The sequence below is a fragment of the Narcine bancroftii genome, unplaced genomic scaffold (assembly GCF_036971445.1).
Source record: "Narcine bancroftii isolate sNarBan1 unplaced genomic scaffold, sNarBan1.hap1 Scaffold_649, whole genome shotgun sequence".
Lineage (NCBI taxonomy): Eukaryota > Metazoa > Chordata > Chondrichthyes > Torpediniformes > Narcinidae > Narcine > Narcine bancroftii.
The window spans coordinates 40,248-67,914 of record NW_027212167.1 but is presented as its reverse complement, the minus strand read 5'-3'; the positions used below and the strand labels follow the sequence as shown (position 1 = coordinate 67,914).

General features: G+C 45.0%; 1 protein-coding gene across 1 annotated transcript in view; it reads right to left on the bottom strand.

The window, feature by feature from the left end:
- Positions 1 to 24,419, bottom strand: part of LOC138751077 (uncharacterized) — a 33,618-nt gene extending 9,199 nt beyond the window's left edge. The window contains exons 1-2 of the mRNA XM_069913157.1: positions 24,209 to 24,419; positions 524 to 1,287 (exon numbers count right to left, since the gene is read on the bottom strand). Coding sequence (XP_069769258.1) covers positions 524 to 1,287; positions 24,209 to 24,257 — 813 coding nt within the window. The 5' untranslated portion in view covers positions 24,258 to 24,419. The remainder of the gene's footprint in view (positions 1 to 523; positions 1,288 to 24,208) is intronic.
- Positions 24,420 to 27,667: the final 3,248 nt, after the last annotated feature.

The window sequence follows — 27,667 nt, the reverse complement described above, 5'->3', positions numbered from 1 at the left end:
TACAACCCTGACATTCCATTTCCCTGCAGACGCGGCAGAACTACCACTTATTGGTAGTGCAAAAGCATAAAGTGCACACAGCGTAAACATGTAAACAAATAAAGAACTGTAACCAGATAATGAATGTAAACAAATTGACTGTGCGATAGAGAGAACAAAGAAAATCAATAAAGTGCACAAGTCTGAGTCCTTAAATGAGTTTGTCACCGAGGAGTCTGATGGTGGAGGGGGAGCAGCTGTTCCTGAACCTGGTAGTGCAAGTCTTTCCTGACGATGGCAGCGAGAACAGGGTGTGTGCTGGGTGGGGTGGATCCTTGATGATTGTGGCTGCTCTTCAATAGTAGTGTTCCCTGTTGAAGTTCTCGATGGTGGGGAGGGTTTTTACCTATGATGTCTTGGGCTGTGTCCACTACCTTTTGCTGGCTTTATGCTCAGGGGGTATTGGTGTCTCTGTACCAGATCGTGATGCAGCCGGTCAGCACACTTTACCCACCTTCAGCGGAATGGGGGCAAAGGGACTTACCTCCTGCTCCACGTATTGGAGCACGTACGTCCACCCGGTGAAATCATATGGGTTGTCCTCCACGATCTTCCAGTATTTCTCAAAGTCCGTCGGGTAGCCACTCTCTGACTCCGTCGCTGTGTACGGCCCCAGTTCGTCAGCTGGGTCTGCCACGCCGCCAGGGCTAGCTGCCTCCAGCCCAGAAGGATGGGCCGTCAGGATCTCGTCGGCACCCCACGTTCCAGGGGAGCTGGAGTGGGGTGCGCTGAGGCCAGGCACGTCCATCTCCTCACCTTCCAGTCCCTGCGCCGTGCCGCTGAAATCCCCACCGTTGCATGGGGCACAACTCTCCCCCGCCAGGACCTCAGCACCGTAGAGTTCCAGACCATTCGCCCCCGGCCCCCATGGGCCAGGAGCCTCTGCCGCCAACCTCTCGTTCCCAGAGTCCGATTGGCTGGGATCGCCGGCCACCGGCAACCAGCTCCCACCAGCTGCTACACTGGGCGCCGTCTCTTCCCCGCTTCTGCCGCCGGCAGCCGTGCCCTCTCTCGTGAATGAGCCCAGGCTACTGTCCGCCAAGCCTTCCCTGGCTTCGCCGGCTGTCTGCTCCCCGGGGTTCTCCCCTCTTGGGCTTCCAGAGCCCACTGCCTCTCCCTCTCCTCCACGATAGTCGAGCTGGGCTGCGGTGCTGCTCGAATCGACAACAGAGTCTGTGGGCAGAGCCGGCAGGGTGAACAGATCGCTCCCGTTCACACTTCCCCCGATCAGTAATCCACGCTCAGCATCTGTGAAGAGGAGGAAGAGGCTGGTTCATTCATTCTATCAGCTCCCCATTTGCCTTCTCCATTTGCAGAACTACCCCCCTCTCCCCCAGCTTCTTTTTCACTGCTCTCCTACCCACATTGACCTGACCCCCTACCTGCGGGCCTGTGCTCCGCCTCCACGCCCCTTCCTCCCTCTTCTGTTCCCCCCCCCCCCCGTATTATTGAGGCAGCCGCCTGCCTTCTGCCCATACACTAGCAAGTGGGGCGGCAGTGTTACCTCAGCAATTGGCGGGACACTCGTTACAGCATCAGCGACCCGGGCTTGAATCTGGCACTGCCTGCGAGGAGTTTGGACATTCTTCTCTCCCCCCCCCCCCACCCCCCCGTGACCTCAGGTACGGTGGGGGGCTTTAGGTTCATTTGGGCGGCACAGGCTCATGGGCTGGAAGGGCCTGCTACCGCACTGTATGCCTAAAAGCTCAGGCCCGAAGCGTTGGCTGTGTATCCTGGCCAAAATGTACGCTGCACGACCTGCTGAGTTTCTCCTGCACTTCTGTGGATTACATCACGGATTCAGGCCGACTAATTAACTCACGGGCATAGAAAATAGAAGATAGGAGCAGGAGTAGGTCATTCGACCCTTCGAGCCTGCTCCGCCATTCAACGAGATCATGGCTGATCTTAAAGTTCAGTACCCCGTCCCCACATTCTCTCCGTAACCTTTAATACCCTTATACTGAAGAAATATATCTAATTCCCTCTTAAATATATTTAATGAACCTGCCTCTACTGCCCTCTATGGCAATGAATTCCACAGACTCACCACCCTCTGGGTAAAGAATTTCCTCCTCATCTCAGTCCTAAATGGTTTGCCTATTATCCTCAAACCATGGCCCCGGGTTCTGGATTTTCCCATCATTAGAAACATCCCATCTGCATCCATTCCGTCCAGTCCTGCCAGAATTTTATGTCTCTATGAGGTCCCCTCTCAATCTTCTAAACTCCAGCGAGTATAATCCCAATTTGCGCAATCTTTCCGCATAAGTCATTCCTGCCATTCCAGGTATCAGCCTGGTGAATCGCCTCTGCACTCCCTCCATTGCAAGAACATCCTTCCTTAGATAAGGTGACCAAAACTGCAAACAATACTCCAGGTGTGGTCTCACCAAGGCCTTGTACAGCTGCAGTAAGGTATCCTTGTTCCTAGACTCAAACCCTCTTGATATGAAGGCCAACATACCATTTGCCTTTTTAACCGCCTGCTGTACCTGCATGCTCGTCTTCAGAGACTGGTGTACAAGAACCCCTAGGTCTCTCTGCACTTCCCCATCTCTTAATCTATTGCCATTCAAATAGTAATCTGCCCTCCGGTTTGTATTACCAAAGTGGATAACCTCATATTTATCCACATTGTAGTGCATTTGCCATGTATCTGCCCAGTCCCTCAATTTATCCAAATCACACTGGAGCTTCCTGACCCCCTCTTCCGTGCACACAACCCCTCCTAGCTTAGTGTCATCTGCAAATTTGGAGATATTACATCCAATCCCCTCATCCAGATCATTAATGTAAATTGTGAACAGCTGGGGTCCCAGTACAGATCCCTGTGGGACCCCACTGGTCACCGCCTGCCACTCAGAAAACGAGCCATTTATCCCAACTCTCTGTCTTCTACCTGCCAGCCAGTTCTCAATCCACATCAATACTTTGCCTCCAATCCCATGAGCCTTGATTTTGGAAGCCAGTCGTTTATGCGGGAACTTATCGAAGGCCTTTTGGAAGTACAGGTACACCACATCCACTGGCTCTCCCCCATCTATTTTACCTGTCACCATCTCAAAGAATTCCAATAGATTTGTCAAGCACGATTTACCTTTTGTAAATCCATGTTGACTCCGTCCGATCCCTTCTCTGCTAGTCATATGCTCCGCTATTACATCCTTAATAATGGATTCCATCATTTTGCCCACTACTGATGTAAGGCTCACCGGCCTATAATTCCTCGCTTTTTCTCTACCCCCCCTTTTTAAATAGTGGGGTAACATTAGCTACCCTCCAATCCATGGGTACTGAGCCTGAGTCTATCGAGTTCTGGAAAATAATTCTTAAAGCATCTGCTATCTGAATGGCCACTTCCTTAAGTACCCTAGGATGTAGATTATCAGGCCCTTGGGATTTATCTGCCTTCAATCCCATCAATTTCCCCAAGACCATGTCCTTAGAGATACTGATTTCTTTCAGTTCCTCCCTTGCATTAGTCTCTATGTTTCCCAACATCCTTGGGAGGTTATTTGTATCCTCTCTTGTAAAAACAGAACTAAAGTAAGAATTTAATTGGTCTGCCATTTCCTTATTCCCCATTATATATTCCCCTGATTCCGACTGCAAGGGACCTACTCTGTATAAGTACCGCGCGCTAACCGATTGCGCCACTGGAGCTCTTCAAGGGACCTACTCTGGATTTCACCAATCTTTTCCTCTTGACATATTTATAAAAGCTTTTGCAGTCGGTTTTTATATTTGCATCTAGATCAGTCGCGCAGAAGAGGTCAGCAAATAATGAGGGGCATGGAAAACATTGAGCTCTATCCACAGAAGGCCACGAGTTACTTTAAACTGTGGCACCAGCCTTTGTAGTGTGCAAGAGTCTTAATTCATCGTAAGTTCGACTCCATGTAATACAGAATCGCTGAGCCCTGTTAGACATTTCCCCCAGAACATGGGCGCATGCAGTAAAACACCGAAGTCTGCAGATCCTGTGGTTGACGTAAAAACACAACGCTGCAGAAACTCAGCAGGTCAAACAGCGTCCTTTATGTAGCAAAGAGAAAGATTCATCACCAACGTTTCTGGGTTAACAAAGGGATCAAGCCTGAAATCTTTGCTATGTAAAGGACACTGTTTGACCTACTGAGCTTCTCCAGCTTTGTGTTTTCACATGGGTGTATGCCGATTAAAAAAAATTATAAGGGGTTATGGAACAAGTAAACGCAGGAAGGCTTTTCCCAATGAGGTTAGGTGAGACAAAAACCAGAGGACATGGGCTAACGGTGAAAGGTGAGACGTTTAAAGGGAACATTTAGCAGGGGGGGATGGGAGACGGGACACTTCACACGAGATCCAGGAGAGAGCTGCTAGCTGACGTGGTGAATGTGGGCTCAATTTTGACATTTGTGACAGGGTATATAGATATGTTTTTGGGAGATAAATTGAGAAAGGTTTGTTAGAGTCGGTCACATACAAACACCTTAAACAGATCTTATTTAAAATACTGGAGTTCTGCCCCATGGTAGACGTATCGGCTCCAGAGCTTTTGAAGAATGCTCAAGAGACTTCACTAATGGTTTACAAAAGGCAACAGATGAAAATGCAGGCTGACGCCGCTGCTGTCTGGAAGAGAACTTGCTGTTCTAAGAGGGTCAAATGGTTTGAGAGAGAGAGAGAGAGAGAGAGAGAGAGAGAGAGAGAGAGAGAGAGAGATCACTTGTTCAGTGAAACAGCCAGCTGACAGCAGCTGGGACTGGAACAGGACAATCTGGCAAGCTTGTGGAAAGCCCCATTTTGGAAGATGGCCTGCTCAAAGCCCTTGTGGTTCATGCCAGAGGAGAGGACGGGCTGGCTAATGTTTCACTTGGAATAAGGGAAACAAAAAGGAACTCTGTGGTGACCTGAAAGAAAGGGGTGATCATCTGTAGAACCCTGAGGGGGCAAGTTTCATCAGCAAGACACTGGAGTGGCTGATTAAAGAGGAACAACAAATCTCTCTCTGACAACCGACAAGAACCTTCCTGAGCGGTAACCATTTACCTTTCAAGCACCAAAGCCTGATGAACTTTATAAATGTTAAATTCTGTGCACAGTATAAGAATTGTCGGCAACCAGCTAACTTGAAGGAATGAGAAGTGAGATTGGACTGTGAAGCAAAGAACTTTTCTGAACTTACACACACATTACGTGCACTTAGAATTAGAAGGGGATTAAGTTAGATTAGTTAAATCAATGCTGATAAGTTAAAGTGCGATTCTGTTTTCATGCTTAAAGATAATTAAAAGCAACTTTTGTTTAAGTAACCATTTGTTTTGGTGAATATTGCTGTTGGGTTTTGGGGTCCTCTGGGCTCTTAACACATTGAAGTAAAATTTGGACAGGTATATGGAAGGGAGGCGTGTGGAGGGAGATGGTCTGGGTGCAGGTCAGTGGGACTGGCTGGAATAATATGGTTTGGGTGCAGGTCAGTGGGACTGGACAGAATAATAGTTCGGCACGGAGTTTGACGTTACTGAAGACTCCTGCAAATTTCTACAGCCGTACGCTCGGAGAGCGTTCTGACTGACTACATCACTGTGTGGTGTGGAGGGGCCAAAGCACAGGACAGGAAGAGGCTACAGGGGATTGTGAACTCGGCCATGTGCCATCACGGGCACCAGCCTTCACTCCATCGAGGTCATACACGAGAGGCGGCACCTCAAGAAAGCGGCCTCAATCCTCATGGACCCTCACCCGCCCAGGCCAGGCCCTCTTCTCGCTGCTACCATCAGGAAGGAGGCACAGACGAGTACATAATGTCTTCTTCCCCCTGCCATTGGATTTCCAGAGACACTATCTCACTTTTTTGCACTATAAATTGTGATTCAGACTCAGTAAGTCAAAGGGTCTGTTCTTGTGCTGCACTATCCCAAGGTTTCGGACCCAAGGGGTCTTACTGCAATAATCAAATCAAAAGTTGCAAATGAGGTCCCAAAGTTAGAACAAATTTCAGGACCACAATCTTGTTTAAAAAGTACGTTACTTGCTTTGCAAATGGACTCCACTAACCGAGAGTGCGCTGTCACCACACAGCTGGCCCTCCAGTAAGCGAGCCTGCAAAACGGTCAGACTCCTCCTGCATGTATTCAGTTTCCCCCATCCCCCCCGATCTCAGAAACACTGGAGGAATTCAGCCGGTCATGAGCGTCCAAAGGAGGTAAAGGTGTGTTACCAACATCTCAGGCCTGAGCCCCTTCTTCAAGGAATGAGCAGAGAACAGGAAGGTGTCAGAAGGAAGACCTGGGGGGGTGGGGGTGGTCCAGGCCAACAAAAGGTTTTAATTGGATATGATACGAGGAAAGGTGAGAATTGAATCTGGCTCCGTGAAAGGAGTCAGAGGGGAAAAGGGACACAAGCAAGAGAGCTAGAGACAAGACAGAGAGAGAGAGAGAGACACACACACAGAGCTGGGGGAAAGGCGACAGGGGGAAGGGGAGTGTTTTAAACAGAAACTGGAGAAGTCGATGTTAATGCTATCCGCTGGAAGGCATTGTTCCTCCAATTTGCAGGTGGTCTCAGTCTGGTTGTGTGTGGAGAGATTTGTACTCCTAGTAGAACCCAAGGTAGTTCATCGACCCAGTTGGGGCCAGTGAGTCTGGCCTTCATGGAGATTTTAGTTGTCAATGGAAATGTTCCAGCAGGCTGTTGGACTGCAGATGGTACACAGTAGTGTGGTGCAAATGTGTACCACAAAAATGAGCCAAGGAAGCCCATAACGCCAAAGTGAACTGTGGTCCACGGTCCAAAGTTATATGTATAGGCACTCCAAATCTAGCAATCCAATTTAAGATGAACACTCTAACACATGCCTCAGTATCACTGACTGGTAATGGAATGGCCTCTGGCCAGCGTGTGAAGCGGTCTACTACCGTGAGATTATATCTCATGTCCTGTGATACTGGTAATGGTCCAACCAGATCCACGTGCACATGCTCAAATCTTCTGCGTATTGTCAGGAAAGGCTGCAGGGGTGCCTTGGTGTGGTGTTGAATTTTCGCAGATTGGCAGGATATACACATTCGCGACATCTTTTTTCAGCCATGCCACATGTACTTGTTTGACATTATTTTGACTGAAGTCCTGATGAATGGGTGTGATAGATTGTGAATGTCACCAAAAAGACGGTGTCTCCAAGATAATGGGACCAAATGGTCAAGGATAACCCGACGATACATCACACAGGAGTTCTGGATGACCTTGTTGTGGTGCCACCTGTTGAATGTTGAGTCCAGTAATAGCTGTACTGTATGCCTGTATATCCGGATCCGGGGATTGTGCTGCAGCCAGTTCAGCAATGTTGACTCCACCTCGAATATGGCACACATTTGATCTAGAGAGCACATCTGCGACCAGATTGTCCTTTCCCGAAATATGACGCATGTCCATAGTAAACTCTGAAATGTCGGACAAATATCATTGTTGTCTTGCTGACCAAGGATCTGTGACTTTGCTAAAGGCAAGACATACCATGGTCTGTGAATATGGTGAAATGTCGATCTTCCAAGATATAAAGAAAAGTGCCTTATAGCCAGATAAAGTACCAATAGTTCTCGATCAAAGGCGCTGTACTTCATTTCCGCTGGTGTTAGATGACGACTAAAGAAGGCAAGAAGCTGATAATGGCCACTGACGTATTGTTCCAGAACTGCATCCACAGCTGTTCCCGAGGCATCTGTGCTCAGCGTCAAAGCAGCTTCAGGATTTGGATGCGCAAGCATTGCTGCTTTGGCTAATGCCTCTTTGGCGGACATAAATGCGGCCTCTGCCTCTGTGGTCCAGGTAATGTTTTTGTTTGGAGCAGAGATTATGTCAAACAGGGGTCATAGGATATCAGCAATCCCAGGAATAAATCTGGGGTAAAAATTTATCATTCCCAAAAACTTCTGTAGCCCTTTGACGGTGACAGATCTGGAGAATGTACGGATGTCATCTATCTTGCCTGATAACGGAGATATGCCATCTGCTGTAATTTTATACCCTAAGAATTCTATGGTTAACTTGCCAAATTGACACTTGTCAAGGTTAATTGTCAGACCAAAGTCTTGGAGCCGTTGGAAAAGGAGGCGCAAATGCAAGCGGTGATCTTGCTCATTTTGACTTGCTACAAGGATGTTGTCCAAGTAAATATACGCAAAGTCTAAATCTCTGCCTAGAGCGTCCATAAGCCGCTGAAAAGTTTGCGCGGCATTCTTTAAGCCAAATGGCATTCTGAGGAATTCATAAAGACCAAACAGCGTAATAATTGCTGTCTTGGGAATATCATTCTCATGAATCGGTATCTGATGATATCTCTTAACAAAATCAATCTTTGAAAATATGCGGCAATGATGCAGATGGGCGGTGAAATCCTGTATGTGTGGAATTGGGTATGTCAGGTGTAGTGACATTATTAAGCCTACGGTAGTCGCTGCAGGGTCTCCATCCGGCTGTCTTCTTGGGTACCATATGCAAAGGTGAGGCCCAAGGGCTGTTTGAGCGTCAGGTGACACCCAATTCTTCTATTGCTTTAAATTCTGCCCTTGCTTGCCGCAATTTATCAGGCACCAGATGATAAGCCCTGGCATGGACCAGTGGGCCTGATGTGTCTATGTAACAAGACATACCATGGTATGTTCTTGAGGCATTGAAGTTAGGGGTGAGACTATGGGGAAATTCGGTGAGTAGAGCAGCATATGTGTCCTTGTGTAACGAATGTATTCTGAGCTGTGAAACTCTCCCCTTGATGCATGCCAGTGCAGGTCTGAAAGACGGTGGTGTGAACTAATTTTCTGTGTTTTACGTCTATCAATAAGTTGTAGGAATGTTAAAAAAAATCTGCACCCAAAATGGGTTGAGCGACAGAAGCAAGGACACAATTTCAATGGAATGTGGTTGCATCTATTCTGATTACGACTAGTCTCATGCCGAAACTTGGAATGGCAGTTCCATTCGCCACTCACAGGGTCAAGTGGCGTTTTTTATGCGTCCTTTCAAAATAGGTTGGCAGGAGCAAACCAAGTTCAGCACCTGTGTCTACAAGGAATTTGCGCTTACCCACAGCGCCCTGAAAATACAATAGGCCTGTATGTACGCCACCTGCCTAGGCCACTACTGGCAGCCGGCTCTCTGGTTTCCTGACTTATTTTTGTGGTAGGTACATGGTTGGATGCACTTATAGGCATTTTTTCCCCAGCGGCGATGGTAAAAACACCACTCTCAATGTACATCAGCGTGTTCCTCTTTCTTGGATTGGACTGCAGATACAGGAGGCTGGTGGGATGCGGGAGATGCTTCTGCTGCAAAAACTGGATGTATTTGGGCAGGCACTTGTGTAGGATACGATAGACGATAGAGCCTGTCAGCCTCTCGAGCCACATCATGGGGACGGTGGAAATCCATGTTACCAATGGGTATGGCAACGTGAGCTGGAAGTTTTGACAGAAATAAGGTTTTGAAAAGCAGACAATGGGAATGACCATCTGACAATACCAGCATCTCATTCATCAGGTCTGATGGATTCTTGTCACCTAGGCCTTCCATGTTCAAAAGACGAATGCCACACTCATGCCGAGTAAGTTCCAATGTGTCAAGAAGAAACTGCCGAAACCTGGTGTACTGGTCTTCTGCCGGAGGATGAGCAATAAATTTGCTTGCTCGCGATGCAGTGGCCACATCCAATGCACTTATGACATGCCAAAATTTTGTGTTTTCTGCCGTTATACTCCAAAGACGAAACTGGGTTTCAGCTTGAAGAAACCAAATTCGAGGCTGATGTGTCCAGAAAGGAGGCAAATGAAGCCCAACTGCATTAACTGTTGTGGAGGTGGGAGTTGTTGTTGCTGTTGAAATGTCCTTCTTTTCCATAATGATTCAAATTCGTTGCATCTTAACTTCGGGGTCACCAATTTGTAGCGGCTACAACGGCAGATGCTACTAAATAAAGGCAAACACACACAAAGGTCGTCAACTCAAGACTGGTTTATTGCAGACATACACAGACCTTTTATTCCCTGCCTGTTAATGAGCTTGTTAGTAAACAGCTGTTGGTCTACAGGACCAGTAGGTTAAAGCTATGAGCCATTAGCGTCCCGCGCCTTTAGGCAGGGGCTTCATCTGATCCACTCACTGTACTTTGGCGCCCAGCACTGCCAGCCCGCGATGTGTCAGGTAAGACTGTGAACTGATGGTGGCAGTTTGCAATACCGCGCTGTGTGCCCACTACATCCACGTACAACATTGAGAAAAGCAAACGATAGAAGAAAATGTAAACAAACTGCAATTAAGAAAAGAAAATATTCAATCATAGATAATCTCCAAAGTGAGAATCCTTAGATGAATAGTTGTTAGTCTTTCATTCCCGGAATGATCCTCTCCAATGTCAGCGCGACCTTTCTTCAACGAATAGCCCAAAACTGCTCACCGTCTTATGACGGTGGGGGGGGTCGGGGGGGGGGGGTGTGGGAGCAACCATGCTTTGAGCCTGGTGGTGTGAGCCATGTGGCACAGGACCTATTTCCTGATGGCCACATCGAGAACCGAGCACGTGCAAGGTGGTGCGGGTCCATTTTAAAAAATATTTTGCTTATAATAACACGCTCTCATCCATCCCAATGCCGCAAAAATTAAGCCTATAAACGTTGATTTAATATAAAAGGAAATAAAAACCATCTAACACCCTCCCACCCCCCCTTCCCAACCCAAAGAAAACTAAACTACAGAAAAACTAAGGAATGAGTGAGAGAGAGAGAGAGAGAGAGAGAGAGAGAGAGAGAGAAATTGAATCAATATATTAAATTGGATTGCTCTTGGAAACACTCGGAAGATCACAAAAAACAGTTTATTGGAGAAAGACTTCATGGAACTGGAGGAATCAAAGTGTTCATCATCATATCATAATTTCAATCCCAATACTTGAGCGTACAGGCTCCAAATCAAGTATTTGCCTCTCAGATGATATGTAATTTTTTTTCTCTAACGGAATACAGCTTTGAATCTCTGTTTTGCCGTCTTCCTAATGTTAAAGAAACATCTGACATCTAAGTAACTTCCTCGCTATCGCCAGGATTGATTTAAAGAAATTTCAACTGGGAATCTGATGTCTAATTTACAAATTATATTCTCAAAGTTCCCCATTGAAAACCACTCAGGGTTCAGCGGTAAAAGAACAACCTGTTCCTTGTGAAAATGTACTAACAGAAACCCAAAAAGGTTCAACTTTTGAACAAGACCAAGTAGAAGCTGCAGTTTCTTCATCACATCTGAAACATTGATTTGATATGTCTGATTTCCAGGTGGTGTGGATCCTTGATGATCGCAGCTGCCCTCAGAGGGTGGACAATGGAGGGGAGAGATTCTTCTGGTGATGTACTGAAACAGGGGTGGGGGGTGATGTATTGGGCTGTCGTTGACTGTGGCGGGTGATGTACTGGGATGTCGGTAAGCACAATTTATCAGACAGACAACACCGCCCGCAACCAGACTCTAGACAGACACCACCGTCCTGGAGAGGAGTCACGTGATGGAGTAGTGGCCGGACGGTGAACTCCAGCCCTCTCCAGAAAAGTCGGGAAAAACAAGAGAAAATACAAAGGCACAGAAATACAAGTTAAAGAAAAGTGAGTATAAAGGTGGAAAGAAGATGGAGACAAAAGGAGAAAAATCAAATTCAACGGAAAGAAGAGAGGAAGAGAAGATAACGGAGGAAAAAGGTGAAGGCCTTACCTGTCCGAAGAGGCCCGCTGTGGAGAGAGGACCCCACTACCTCAGGTCGGTAGAAAAAGAACTACAACAATGGCTCACAGAGCCGAGTAAAAGTGCGCAACCGCGCATGAAAAAAAACACACCGACGGGAGGGGGGACCAGCTGGGGAGTCGATCTCCACAGCCGGCAACGACAGCTGCAGAACACCTGCAGCAAGAAGAGACCACAGAACACAATGGAAACAAGAAAGAAGAGGAGGAAAGGGCATCAAAGAAACAACAGATGGCCAACCCAGAGGAAGAAGAAGAGGAAGAATACAGTGAAATAGATAAAGGGAAAGGCAAGGTAAAGGATATACTTGCTCTTGTTAGAGGATACATGGAGTCATTTAAAGAATGGCAAACACAGGAATTCAATGATTTAAGAAGAAGAATAAACAACACAGAAAAGAAAATAAATAAAATTGATATGACCTTAACAGAAATGGGGAAAAAAATGGACAAGATGGAAGAACGGGCAATAGCAGCAGAAATGGAGGTAGAAGACTTAAAAAAGAAATTGGAGGAATCTAATAAAAAAACTAAAGAGACACAAGAATTACTAGCCCAAAAAATAGATATAATGGAAAATTATAACAGAAGAAATAACATAAAGATAGTGGGCCTTAAGGAAGATGAAGAAGGCAAGAATATGAGGGAGTTTATAAAAGAATGGATCCCTAAGGCCCTAGGATGTCCAGAACTACAGCAAGAAATGGAAATAGAAAGGGCACATAGAGCATTGGCCCGTAAACCACAACCACAACAAAAACCAAGATCTATTGTAGTAAAATTCCTAAGATATACTACAAGAGAAAAGGTACTGGAGAAGACAATGGAAAAAGTAAGAGAGGGCCACAAACCACTGGAGTATAAAGGGCAAAAAATCTTCATTTATCCAGATATAAGCTTTGAACTCCTAAAGAAGAGAAAAGAGTTCAATACAGCAAAAGCGATTTTATGGAAGAAAGGATATAAATTTACACTGAAGCATCCTGCGGTATTGAAAATATTTATTCCAGGACAACAAAACAGACTGTTCTCGGATCCAGAAGAAGCACGAAAATTTGCAGAACAATTACAAAAATAGACTGAGGGATGAAGACGGGTAATGAGAGCAAAAATGATCACGATTGATATGTATGTGGGTAAAGTCAAAAATAGACTGAGGGATGAAGACGGGTAATGAGGGTAAAAATGACCACGATTGATATGTATGCGGGTAAAGAGGTATAAGAGTGAATAGAGACAATGGGCATACGTGAAAGTATCTGTAATTAGAGGAAAACATAGATAGTATAGACAAGAATTAATAAGGGAAGGTAATGGAATAGAGAGAATAAGGAGGGAATTAAAAGAGTGACCTTTGTGACATATAAAAAGTGAAATCTTTTCTGGGGGGGGCTGGGTGGGGGAAAAGAGCGGTCACTGCAAAATCAGTTGACGCTTGCGAGTGGATTCGCAAATCCAAATGGAGAGGGGAGATGTGGTTGTCCGACAAGGGATAAAGGACAACTCAGGAGGGGAAGGGGAGATTGGGGATAAAGAAGATAGAAATAGGAGAATAAGGAAAATGTTGGATGTTGTAGGAATGTTGTCTGGTAAAGAGTTGAAAATAAGAAAACAGAAATGGAAAAGGAGGAAAGGTAATGATGGAAAAACGGAAAGAGAAGATAAACAAAATATAAAATGGCTACGCTGAACTATATGACTCTAAATATTAATGGAATACATAACCAAATTAAAAGGAAGAAACTACTAAATTTACTGAAAAAGGAAAAAATAGATATAGCATTTGTCCAAGAAACACACTTAACTGAATTGGAGCACAAGAAATTAAAGAGAGATTGGGTAGGACATGTAACAGCAGCATCGTATAATTCAAAAGCAAGAGGAGTGGCTATATTAATTAGCAAAAATGTGCCATTTAAAATAGAAGAGGAAATAATAGATCCAGCAGGGAGATATGTTATGATAAAATGTCAGATATATTCGGAGCTTTGGAATCTACTTAATATATATTCACCTAACGAAGAAGATCAAAAGTTTATGCAAGATATCTTTTTGAAGGTAGCTAATACGCAAGGGAACATACTAATAGGAGGGGATTTCAATCTGAATTTGGATCCAAATATGGATAAAACGGGGAAAAAAATTAACAGGAAGAACAAAGTAACCAAATTTATAATTAAATCAATGCAAGAAATGAAACTTGTGGACATATGGAGGAAACAAAACCCAAAAGAAAAGGAATACTCATACTACTCGACTAGACATAAAACATACTCAATGATAGACCTATTCCTGTTATCAGCCCACATTCAAGGGAGAGTTAGGAAAACGGAATATAAAGCTAGAGTATCATCACCCCTGTTATTGGCAATAGAGCTAGAGGACATCCCTCCAAGAATGTATAGATGGAGATTAAACCCCATGCTACTTAAAAGACAGGATTTTAGAGAATTTATTGAAAAACAATTAAAAATGTACTTTGAAGTAAATACGGAATCAGTGGAAGATAAGTTTATACTATGGGACGCAATGAAAGCATTCATTAGAGGACAAATAATAAGTTATGCAACCAAGATGAAGAAGGACTATAATCAGGAAACAGAGCAGTTGGAAAGGGAAATAATAAACATAGAAAAAAAATTAGCAATAAAGGAAGATACAACCAAAAGAAGAGAATTGGCGGATAAAAAAATAAAATATGAAACATTACAAACATATAAGGTGGAGAAGAATATAATGAAGACAAAACAGAAATATTATGAACTAGGTGAAAAAACACACAAAATCTTAGCATGGCAGCTTAAGACAGAGCAAACTAAAAAAAATAGTATTGGCAACAAGGAAAAAAGACAAACAAATTACATATAATCCAAAAGAAATAAAGGAAAACTTCAGAGAATTCTATGAACAATTATACCAAACTGAAAACGAAGGGAAAGAAGGGAAAATAGATGAATTTTTGACTAAAATTGAACTACCAAAACTACAAATAGAGGAACAAAATAAATTAACAGAACCATTTGGAACAGTATAAATACAAGAGATAATAAAAAAATTACCAAATAATTACCAGGAGAGGATGGATTCCCAATAGAATTCTATAAAACATTTAAAGACTTATTAATTCCGCCCCTCCTGGATGTAATCAACCAGATTGATGAGACACAAAACTTACCAGATTCATGTAAAACAGCAATAATTACAGTGATACTAAAACAAGGGAAAGATCCACTCTCACCAGCGTCATATAGACCAATATCTCTGCTAAACACAGATTATAAGATAATAGCTAAACTATTAGCAAACAGATTAGCAGAACAGGTACCGAAAATGATAAATTTAGACCAAACTGGATTTATCAAAAAAAGACGCACAACAGACAATATTTGTAAATTTATTAACTTAATTCATGCAGTAGAAGGAAATAAAGCACCGGCAGTAGCAGTTGCTTTAGACGCAGAGAAGGCCTTCGACAGAGTAGAATGGAATTACTTGTTCAAAGTATTGCAAAAATTCAGTTTACCGGAGAAGTATATTAATTGGATTAAAGCATTATATGAGGGACCGTTAGCGAAAGTGACAGTAAATGGACATGTATCAAAGCAATTTAACTTAAGCAGGTCAACGCGGCAGGGATGCCCACTATCACCATTATTGTTTGCGCTAGCTATAGAACCACTAGCAGAATCGATAAGAATAGATAATAATATAAAAGGAATAAAAATAAAATCAGTCTATTTGCGGATGATGTGATAGTGTACTTAACAGAACCAGAACTATCAATAAAAGAACTATATAAGAAATTGAAGGAATATGGAGAAGTGTCGGGATACAAGATAAACGTAAATAAAAGTGAAACAATGCCTATGAATAACGCGGATTTCTCAAAATTTAAGGAGGAATCCCCATTCAGATGGCAAATGCAGGCAATAAGATACCTAGGTGTGCAAATAAACAAAAATCTAGGCCAATTATATAAACTCAATTACAATCCACTAATGAAAAAATTACAGGACGATTTAGAGCATTGGAAAGAGCTACCACTAACACTGATAGGAAGGATAAACTGTATTAAAATGAACATTTTTCCAAGGATACTATACTTATTTCAGGCATTGCCAATACAACTGACAGAAAAATTCTTCAAAGAGTTAAAGAAAATAATGAGATTTTTATGGAGAGGGGGGAAACCGAGAATAGCACTATATAAATTAACAGAATGGTATAAACAAGGAGGCTTACAATTGCCAAACTTCAAAAATTATTATAGAGCCGCACAATTAAGGTACCTATCAGATTTTTATCAAACAAGGGAAAAACCAGACTGGACGAGACTAGAATTAGATAAAATAGGGGAAAAGATACCTGAACATATATTATATAAATGGGACGAAAAATTGGTACAACATAGAACTTCTCCAGTATTACACCATCTCCTCAATATATGGAAGAAGATTCATGTAGAAAGAAATAAAATAAATTATCAAATACCAAAACTAAAAGAGGAGTCACGTGATGGAGTAGTGGCTGGACGGTGAACTCCAGCCCTCTCCAGAAAAGTCGGGAAAAACAAGAGAAAACACAAAGGCACAGAAATAAAAGTTACAGAAAAGTGAGTATAAAGGTGGAAAGAAGATGGCAACAAAAAAAGAAAAGTCGAAAGCAACGGTAAGAAGAGAGGAAGAGAAGACAAAGGAGGAAAAAGGTGAAGGCCTTACCTGTCCGAAGAGGCCCGCTGCGGAGAGAGAAACCCGCTCCCTCAGGTCGGTAAATAATGGACTACAAAAATGGCTCGCAGAGCCGAGTAAAAGTGCGCAACCGCGCATGCGCGATACTTCGCGCGTGCGCGATGCGAATGAAAAAAAACACACCGACGGGAGGGGGGACCAGCTGGGGAGTCGATCTCCACAGCCGGCAACGACAGCTGCTGAACACCTGCAGCAAGAAGAGACCACAGAAGACAATAGAAACAAGAAAGAAGAGGAGGAAAGGGCAACAAAGAAACAACAGATGGCCAACCCAGAGGAAGAAGAAGAGGAAGAGTATGGTGAAATAGAAGAAGAAAAGAAAGGCAAGGTAAAGGATATACTTGCTCTTATTAAAGGATACATGGAGTCATTTAAAGAATGGCAAACACAGGAATTTAAGGATTTAAGAAAAAGAATAAACAACACAGAAGAGAAAATAAATAAAATGGAGATGACCTTAACAGAAATGGGAAAGAAAATGGACAAGATGGAAGAGCGGGCAGTAGCAGCAGAAATGGAGGTAGAAGACTTAAAAAAGAAATTGGAGAAATCTAATAAAAAAACTAAAGAGACACAAGAACTACTAGCTCAAAAAATAGATACAATGGAAAACCATAACAGAAGAAATAACATAAAGATAGTGGGCCTTAAGGAAGATGAAGAAGGCAAGAATATGAGGGAGTTTATAAAAGAGTGGATCCCTAAGACCCTAGGATGTCCAGAACTACAGCAAGAATTGGAAATAGAAAGGGCACATAGAGTATTGGCCTCTAAACCACAACCACAACAAAAACCAAGATCTATTGTAGTAAAATTCCTAAGATATACTACAAGAGAAAAGGTACTGGAGAAGACAATGGAAAAAGTAAGAGAGGGCAACAAACCACTGGAGTATAAAGGGCAAAAAATCTTCATTTATCCAGATATAAGTTTTGAACTCCTAAAGAAGAGAAAAGAGTTCAATACAGCAAAGGCGATTTTATGGAAGAAAGGGTATAAATTTATACTAAAGCATCCAGCGGTATTGAAAATATTTATTCCAGGACAACAAAACAGTCTATTCTCGGATCCAGAAGAAGCACGAAAATTTGCAGAACAATTACAAAAATAGACTGAGGGAGGAAGACGGGTAATGAGAGTTAAAATGATCACGATTGATATGTATGTGGGTAAAGACAAAAATAGACTGAGGGATGAAGACGGGTAATGAGAGTAAAAATGATCACGATTGATACGTATGCGGGTAAAGAGGTATAAGAGTGAAAAGAGACAATGAGCATACATGAATGTATCTGTACTTAGAGGAAAATATAGATAGTATAGACAAGAATTAATAAGGGAAGGTAATAGAATAGAGAGAATAAGGACGGAATTAAAAGAGTGACCTTTGTGACATATGAAAAGTGAAATCTTTTCTGGGGGAGGCGGGGTGGGGGGAAATAGCGGTCACTGCAAAATCAGTTGATGCTTGCGAGTGGATTCGCAAATCCAAATGGAGAGGGGAGATGTGGTTGTCCGACAAGGGTTAAAGGACAACTCAGGAGGTGAAGGGGAGATTGGGGATAAATAAGATAGAAATAGGAGAATAAGGAAAATGTTGGATGTTGTAGGAATGTTGTCTTATAAAGAGTTGAAAATAAGAAAACAGAAATGGAAAAGGAGGAAAGGTAATGATGGAAAAACGGAAAGAGAAGATAAACAAAATGTAAAAGGGCTACGCTGAACTATATGACTTTAAATATTAATGGAATACATAACCAAATTAAAAGGAAGAAACTACCAAATTTAAATGAATAAATGTATTCCATTAGAAAAAATAACATATTGGTTAAGAAATAATATTGAAATATTCGAACAAGTATAGGAGCCTTACATTAAATACAATAGCAAAAACCTACCGGGGACAAACATTACCTAAGTTGATGGAAGGAGAAGGAAAGAAAAGAATGGACTCAGTAGAATTTCTGGTGTAATTTTGTTGAATGACAACATTGTCTGACTGGCTTAATGCAACCTAGATTGTATACCTAAAATGGATGAGAGGGGGGGTGGGGGGGTGGTTTGGGAGGAAAGGGGGGGGGGGGAGAAAAACTCACTGTATATGTGTGAAAAAGAAATAGTGTATATCATGGCTAATGTGATTTATGGTGTGAAAAATAAAAAAATTTAAAAAAAAATAAAAAAAAATACCAAAACTAATATTGACGCAAAATAAGCTACTCCCTTTTACAATAGACAACCTTTCCTTTAGAAAAAGGGAAAAAAAAGGGATTAAAAGAATAGAAAATTGTTTTTCAGGAAGTAGATTCTTATCCTTTGAACAAATGAGAGAGAAGTACAATATAACTGGAGATTTTTTTTTTCTTTGGCTTGGCTTCGCGGACGAAGATTTATGGAGGGGGTAAAAAGTCCACGTCAGCTGCAGGCTCGTTTGTGGCTGACCAGTCCGATGCGGGACAGGCAGACACGATTGCAGCGGTTGCAAGGGAAAATTGGTTGGTTGGGGTTGGGTGTTGGGTTTTTCCTCCTTTGCCTTTTGTCAGTGAGGTGGGCGCTGCGGTCTTCTTCAAAGGAGGCTGCTGCCCGCCAAACTGTGAGGCGCCAAGATGCACGGTTTGAGGCGTTATCAGCCCACTGGCGGTGGTCAATGTGGCAGGCACCAAGAGATTTCTTTAGGCAGTCCTTGTACCTTTTCTTTGGTGCACCTCTGTCACGGTGGCCAGTGGAGAGCTCGCCATATAATACGATCTTGGGAAGGCGATGGTCCTCCATTCTGGAGACGTGACCCATCCAGCGCAGCTGGATCTTCAGCAACGTGGACTCGATGCTGTCGACCTCTGCCATCTCGAGTACCTCGACGTTAGGGGTGTGAGCGCTCCAATGGATGTTGAGGATGGAGCGGAGACAACGCTGGTGGAAGCGTTCTAGGAGCCGTAGGTGGTGCCGGTAGAGGACCCATGATTCGGAGCCGAACAGGAGTGTGGGTATGACAACGGCTCTGTATACGCTTATCTTTGTGATGTTTTTCAGTTGGTTGTTTTTCCAGACTCTTTTGTGTAGTCTTTCAAAGGCGCTATTTGCCTTGGCGAGTCTGTTGTCTATCTCATTGTCGATCCTTGCATCTGATGAAATGGTGCAGCCGAGATAGGTAAACTGGTTGACCGTTTTGAGTTTTGTGTGCCCGATGGAGATTTGGGGGGGCTGGTAGTCATGGTGGGGAGCTGGCTGATGGAGGACCTCAGTTTTCTTCAGGCTGACTTCTAGGCCAAACATTTTGGCAGTTTCCGCAAAGCAGGACGTCAAGCGCTGAAGAGCTGGCTCTGAATGGGCAACTAAAGCGGCATCATCTGCAAAGAGTAGTTCACGGACAAGTTTTTCTTGTGTCTTGGTGTGAGCTTGCAGGCGCCTCAGATTGAAGAGACTGCCATCCGTGCGGTACCGGATGTAAACAGCGTCTTCATTGTTGGGGTCTTTCATGGCTTGGTTCACCAATGAGTGGTGGACTAGCCTCGCCAAACGAACACAGCTCAGCGCGGACATTGGCGACTTCAGGGGTTTCTACGAGGCTCTAAAGGCTGTGTACGGCCCCTCACCCCAAGTCCAAAGCCCGCTGCGCAGCTCAGACGGCAAAGTCCTCCTCAGCGACAATCTCTTTTCAGTACCAACCGCTCAGTCCAAGATTCCGCCCTGCTCCAGCTCCCTCAACAGCCCCTAAGGCTAGAGCTGGATGAGGTACCCACCCTGGATGAGACATATAAGGCAATCGAACAACTGAAAAGTGGCAAAGCAGCAGGTATGGATGGAATTCCCCCAGAAGTCTGGAAGGCTGGCGGCAAAACTCTGCATGCCAAACTGCATGAGTTTTTCAAGCTTTGTTGGGACCAAGGTAAACTGCCTCAGGATCTTCGTGATGCCACCATCATCACCCTGTACAAAAACAAAGGCGAGAAATCAGACTGCTCAAACTACAGGGGAATCACGTTGCTCTCCATTGCAGGCAAAATCTTCGCTAGGATTCTACTAAATAGAATAATACCTAGTGTCGCTGAGAATATTCTCCCAGAATCACAGTGCGGCTTTCGCGCAAACAGAGGAACCACTGACATGGTCTTTGCCCTCAGACAGCTCCAAGAAAAGTGCAGAGAACAAAACAAAGGACTCTACATCACCTTTGTTGACCTCACCAAAGCCTTCGACACCGTGAGCAGGAAAGGGCTTTGGCAAATACTAGAGCGCATCGGATGTCCCCCAAAGTTCCTCAACATGATTATCCAACTGCACGAAAACCAACAAGGTCGGGTCAGATACAGCAATGAGCTCTCTGAACCCTTCTCCATTAACAATGGCGTGAAGCAAGGCTGTGTTCTCGCACCAACCCTCTTTTCAATCTTCTTCAGCATAACTGGAGATACAGCGCTGGCATATTACCAACTGAGATCCTACTTGAAAGATAAATTAGGAAGCAATCTGAGTTTACCAGAGGGAAGTAACCTTGAATATGTGATTACAGATACAATGTTAATCAAAAGATTTAGAACAAATATGTATATCAAACTGCAAGAAAAGGAGAATGAGGAAACAAATGGTAAAACTAAACAAAAATGGGAACAAGATTTAAATATAAAGATAAAAAAGGAAACATGGGAGAAATTATGTTCTGGAACGATGAGAAATACAATAAATACGAGGATGCGTATGATACAATATAATTGGTTACACAGACTATACATTACACCGCAAAAGTTAAATAAATGGGACCCAACAGTATCTGATAGATGTTTTCGATGTAAAAAAGAAAGGGGAACAACAATTCATGCAATCTGGACATGTGAGAGAGTAGAAAAATTTTGGGATGATCTCAATCAGATATTAAATAAAATAACAGAAAACTATATTCCAAAGAATCCAGAGATCTTTCTCCTAAGTAACATAAAAAATAAAGAATTTGGAATTGACTTGGAAGATGCACAAAAAAGATTTGTCAAGATAGCCCTAGCCGTAGCAAAAAAATGTATTATGTCAACCTGGAAATTGGAAGATAATTTGAAAATACAACAATGGTATATAGAAATGAATAAATGTATTCCATTAGAAAAAATAACATATAGTTTAAGAAATAATATTGAAATATTCGAACAAGTATGGGAGCCTTACATTAAATACAATAGCGAAAACCTACCGGGAACAAACATTACCTAAGTTGATGGAAGGAGAAGAAAAGAAAAGAATGGACTCAGTAGAATTTCTGGTGTATTTTTGTTGAATGACAACATTGTCTGACTGAATTAATGCAACCTAGATTGTATACCTAAAATGGATGAGGGGGGGGGGGTGGGGGGGTGGCTTGGGAGGAGGGAGGGGGGGGGGAGAAAAAGTCACTGTAAATGTGTGGAAAAGAAAAAGTGTATATCATGGCTATTGTGATTTATGGTGTGAAAAATAAAAAATTTAAAAAAAAAGACACCACCGTCCTCACCCAGACTTCAGACATCACTGCCCGCAACCAGACTCCAGACAAACACCAACCTCACCCAGACTCCAGACAGACACCACTGCCCTCACCCAGACAGACACCACCGCCCACAACCAGACTCCAGACAGACACCACCGCCCGCAACCAGACTCCAGACAGACACCACCGCCCGCAACCAGACTCCAGACAGACACCACCGCCCGCAACCAGACTCCAGACAGACACCACCGCCCGCAACCAGACTCCAGACAGACACCACCGCCCGCAACCAGACTCCAGACAGACACCACCAAACACACCCAGACTCCAGACAGACACCACCGCCCACAACCAGACTCCAGACAGACACCACCGCCCTCACCCAGACTCCAGACAGACACCACGGCCCGCACCCAGACTCCAGACTGACACCACGGCCCGCACCCAGTCTCCAGAAAGACACCACCGCCCGCAATCAGACTCCAGACACCACCGCCCGCAATCAAGACTCCAGAGACACCACCGCCCGCAACCAGACTCCAGAGAGACACCACCGCCCGCAACCAGACTCCAGAGAGACACCACCGCCCAAAACTAGAATCCAGACAGACACCACCAACCTCACCCAGACTCCAGACAGACACCACTGCCCGCAACCAGACTCCAGACACCACCGCCCGCACCCAGACTCCAGACAGATACCACCACCCTCACCCAGACTCTAGACAGACACCACGGCCGCACCCAGTCTCCAGAAAGACACCACGGCCCGCAACCAGAATCCAGATAGACACCACCACCCTCACCCAGACAGACACCACCACCCTCACCCAGACAGACACCAAGGCCCATACCCAGACACCACTGGCCGAACCCAGACTCACCCGGCGGTCGGTACCTGCTCGACCTATGCTCGAACCAGAGCATCTGCATCTCCTGACTCCAAGCAGCACCTGCCCACAACTAGCACCCAGCGAGCCAAACAGCGACCTTGCCCCCATTGCCCAAAGAGTGCAGTGCTGCCAGAGAACCGCTCTGGCACCCCCACCCCCGGGACAAAATGAACAGTGGGGAATCTATAACCAGTGGGAATAAAGCAGCAGCCGCACGTTAAACATGGAATTTTACGGAAGAGTGGTGGTGGGGAAGGGTAACAGCGAGATTGTGTGTGAATGTTCATCGGGTATTTATTTAGGCGAATTACAATCATTGTCTCCAATGGGATAGGTTCTGGTGAAATTATTCGGTCATTGGTTACGATAACAGGATCGCAATTTGCCTTTCGGTCGGAATCAGAACTTTTCGCTTACTTTCTCCACCCCCATCCAGATGGGCCGAAGTCCGGCCGAGCGAGCTCTGCGGGACTAGCCACGTCGTCGAGCTGCTTGACAAGACAACCTGCGCCACCCAGCACCGTGGGGTCGCCGTCAATTCCAAAGCTGGCCGCTCCTGGGGTGGGGGGGAATGTCCTTGCCTCAGGGTAGGGAGATTTATACCTGAGACTCTGCGCTCAAGGAATAAAACCAGGAGCCCCGTGACAGATAACAATGCAGGGCGCCAGCCCTCATCACGTTGCTTTGTGCGCGGTGCCTGAGGTTTGTCTGTGGACACAGCGACACCTTCCACCCAGCCCCGGTCTCACCATCACTGCCAAGTTGGTCCCCCGCTCTTGGGGGTGAAAAAGTGCGGAAATCATTTTAAAAAAACCCAGAAATCCACATAAACAGGCCCGGGCGGTGGTGAGCGACGATCCTGAACAGCCGCAGTTGGGAAGGAGCCCCCGACAGCATGGTGGGGGCGGAAGCTCCAGCAGGGAGACCCCCTGATGTGAGATAAACAGCGAGATAAGATCAGAGGGGCTGGCCCTCGTACACACTCATGCACTCTCTCCGAACGCGCCGGCATGTGCACGCTAGCGCACAGCCATACACACACACAAACATGCACCCACATGTTCACACACGTACGCACTCACACACATGTACACACACGCACGGACACCCTCGTACACACACGCAAACCCAAATCTGCCTGTGCCAGGTTCAGAGACCTCACGGTGAGACCCCGGGTGACGTCACGCAGCGGGTGCCTCCGCCGCTCGGCCTCGGGTCAAACGTGGCCCGTTCTCCTCGGTCCGTCACCGCCGTCCGCAGCGACTCAGCAGCCCAGCCGCTCCCCATCCCCGCTCCCTCGCCGCCGCCACTCACCTCTGGGACTGGCCGATGCCGGCAGATTCGGATCGTCCGCCACCTCCATCACTCCGTCACCATATCCAACCTCGCCGGAAGCGGAAGTGACCGCGCGGACGGAAGCCGGAAGTGGTGGTTGAAGTGCTTCGGGAGAGTGTTTGTACACTTGGATCGGGCCGCTCGTCACGACGCTGGAAGAAAGGCCTTTTTTGTGTGCTATCCAGGCAGATCAAGTCGTCGTAGAAGTAGGCGAATAGTCAGCAGGTCACAGAGGAGGCAAAGGATTTCGGGCCTGAGCCCCTCGACAGGATTGGACCGAAGGGAGTTTGGCGCCTGAATAAAGAGCCGGGCAGAGGGAGAAGGAGGGAGGGAAGGAGCAGGGTAAGAGGAGGAGCAGGGGAGAGGAAGAGGAGAAGCAGGGGGAGGGGGTGGAACTAGAGAGGGGGAAAGGAGCAGGTGGGGAGGGGAGAGGAAGGGGAGGGGAGGGGAAGGGGAGGGGAGGGGGAGGGGAGGGGAAGGGGAGGGGAGGGGAAGGGGAGGGGAGGGGAAGGGGAGGGGAGGGGAAGGGGAGGGGAGGGGAAGGGGAGGGGAGAGGAAGGGGAGGGGAGAGAACAGATTGGAATTCGAAATTGAAAGCACGGACCCATTGTAAGCAAGGGAGCCTCTTCCTGATGCTAATTCCAAACACCCAGAAAAGGGAGACACCTTTATGGGCCCGAGACTTTGTTTGGATGGACAACCTGGGCCATTGCCTTTATTTTTAGAAACGACAGCAGATTCGCAGAAGTGGAATTTCAAAAATTATTTTAAAATGTGTTCAATTTTGAGGGACCTGCATACACTAATTGAAAAAAAGGCAAGGTATGGTTAGGAAATAAACAAAGTAAATGGGTTAGTTTTCACTGTGGTTGGTGATTTCACAGCTAGAGTCGAGGCAGAAGGGTTTTTTAATACAAGCTTCCATTTTAGTAAAATAGGATTATCACTGTAAGGGATAGCATAGCCAGGAGGGACTGAATGGTCACAATGAACATTTCACACCTTTACTGGCCCAGAAGACCCCAAAACCCAGCAGCAATAGAAATTCACCAAGACAAATGGTTACTTAAACAAAAGTTATTTTTAATTTCGTTAAACAAAAACAGAATCAAAATTTAACTTATTCCTATTAACCCCCTTCTAATTCTAAACATACATGCATGTAATGTGTACAAGTTCAGAATGATTTACAGTCCAATCTCACTCCTCCAAGTTCACCGGTATAAGGCAATTTTTATACTGTGCACAGAATTTAACATTTATGAATTTTCACCAGGCTTTGGTGCTCAAATAGTTACCGCTCAGGAAGGTTCTTGTCGATTTCAGAGAGAGATTCATTGCTCATTGGACACAAACTGTTTCCTTCCGATCAGCCACTTCAGTGTGTTGCTGAAGAAACTTGCCCCATGAGGGGTTTTCCAAATGACCACCTCTTCTGCAGGTCACAACCGTCTTTAAAATGGAGTATCAACAAGCCACCAGCTCACCATGCCTGCAGCAACCAGTTCTCTCTCTTAGAGAAAGCCCATTTGGTCTCTCTCTCTGCCTGACCTTCTTAGACCAGCAAACTGCAACCAGACACATTACGGCACTGGACCCAAACTTCTTAGCCCATTCACCTGTTGCTTTCAAAACAATAGTCCATTTACTCCACAGCACATCCAATTAACACCTACTTGGGAAGTCTCTTGATCTCAGGTTCTTCTATTGGCACCTCCTTGTGAAAACATCTCGCAGAACAGGTTTTATTGTCCCTACAAAGGCCCCGGGCCCGGAGTGTCTGGTTTGAGCATTTTAAATGCAATCTGTTTTATGAAGTGTTTGTAGCTTGTTTGTGACAAAAAAAAAACCCACAATTGCGAGGAAGAACCATTCTGGCTTGTGGAGAGGAAACCACTCTTGTGCTCGGCCATTTTTTGTGGAATTCAGAGCAAAACCAGCTCTGTGAATGACTGGGCCTTTTTGATGAATTGACCTATGCCGGGAAGGCCTTTTTGTGACTACTAGTGTAGGCCACTTGGAGAGATGGCTTCATTTTAAGTGTGCTTAGCCATGAGGTTACTTGGAGAGACCGGTGCCAAGGTTACGGTGGCCATCCGATTCGAGTCTCACAGAAGGACCAGGAGTGTTGCGACGTCAGCTCGTGTGTACCAGCCACAACTCCCGACTTCCCATCAGTTCCACATTAATTCTGGGCATCAAATTTCAAATTTCAAATTCAACACCAAATTTAAAAGACTGAACTTTGAGGTAATTTTATAGATTTTGGCCTGGACCATTGGTTCTCAACCTTTTTCTTTCCACTCACATCCCACCTTAAGTAATCCCTCTGCCGTTGTGTTCTGTGATTGGTAAGGGGTTGCTTAAGGTGGGACGTGAATGGGAAGGTTAAGAATCACTGCTCTAGACCAAATTGTCACTGAAATATTTGGCTTGAGAAAAATGGTCATTGACCGATTTCCTTTGGGAGCTCTGAAACCCTGCACATAATGAGTCCATGAGGGACGATTCAAACAGTGGCTTTCAACCTTTTTCTTTCCATTCACATCCCACCTTAAGCAACCCCTTACTAATCACATTATAGGAAAGATGTGGAAGCTATGGAGAGGGTGCCGAGGATATTTACCAGGATGTTGTCCATATTGGAAAAAATTATGAGGCAAGGTGAGCAGAGCTGGGACTTTTCTCTTTGGAGTGCAGAAGGACAAGAGGAGACTTGCTAGAAGTTGACAAGATTCTGAGAGGCATAGATAGGGTGGACAGTCAACACCTGTTTCCCAGAGCAGGTGTACAAAATGAATGGAGGGGAGACATTGATAAGATTTTTTTTTCTATACACAGAGTTGTTGGGGCCTGGAATGTCTTGCAAGGGGTGGTGGAGGCTGAAACATTAGGAGCATTTAAGACACTATAAGACAGACACACAGAAGGAAGAAAAATAAAAGGTTATGCAGTAGGAAAGGTTGAGTTTTTAAAAAAATAATACATGGGTTAGCACAACATTGAGGACTGAAGGGTCTCCACTCTGCTGTTCTATCTCAAGTATATCAAAATTCTGTAGACCCCTTGGTTGAAGTAAAAACACTCTGTGCTAGAGAAACTCAGCAGGTCAAAGCGTCCTTTCCGTAGCAAAGGTAAAGATACAGAACCTTAAAAGTACGAGATGATGCTGGCAGGCATCCGAACTAAAGAGAAGGGGGGTGGCAAAGGCAGGTGATAGGTGGAGGAAAGAGGAAGGGGACAGCAGCAATGAGGGGGAGGAGGGATGGCTGGGTGGGTGAATGAAAGAACCAGAAAGAGGCAGGGGGACGAGAAGGCAAGCTGGTTTAGTGGCAGGCAGTAAAGTCAACATTAATGCCATCTGGCTGGAGGGTGCCCAGATGACAATAAAGTGTTCCTCCAATCTGCGGGTTATCCTGTGTACTGTCCCACACTGAA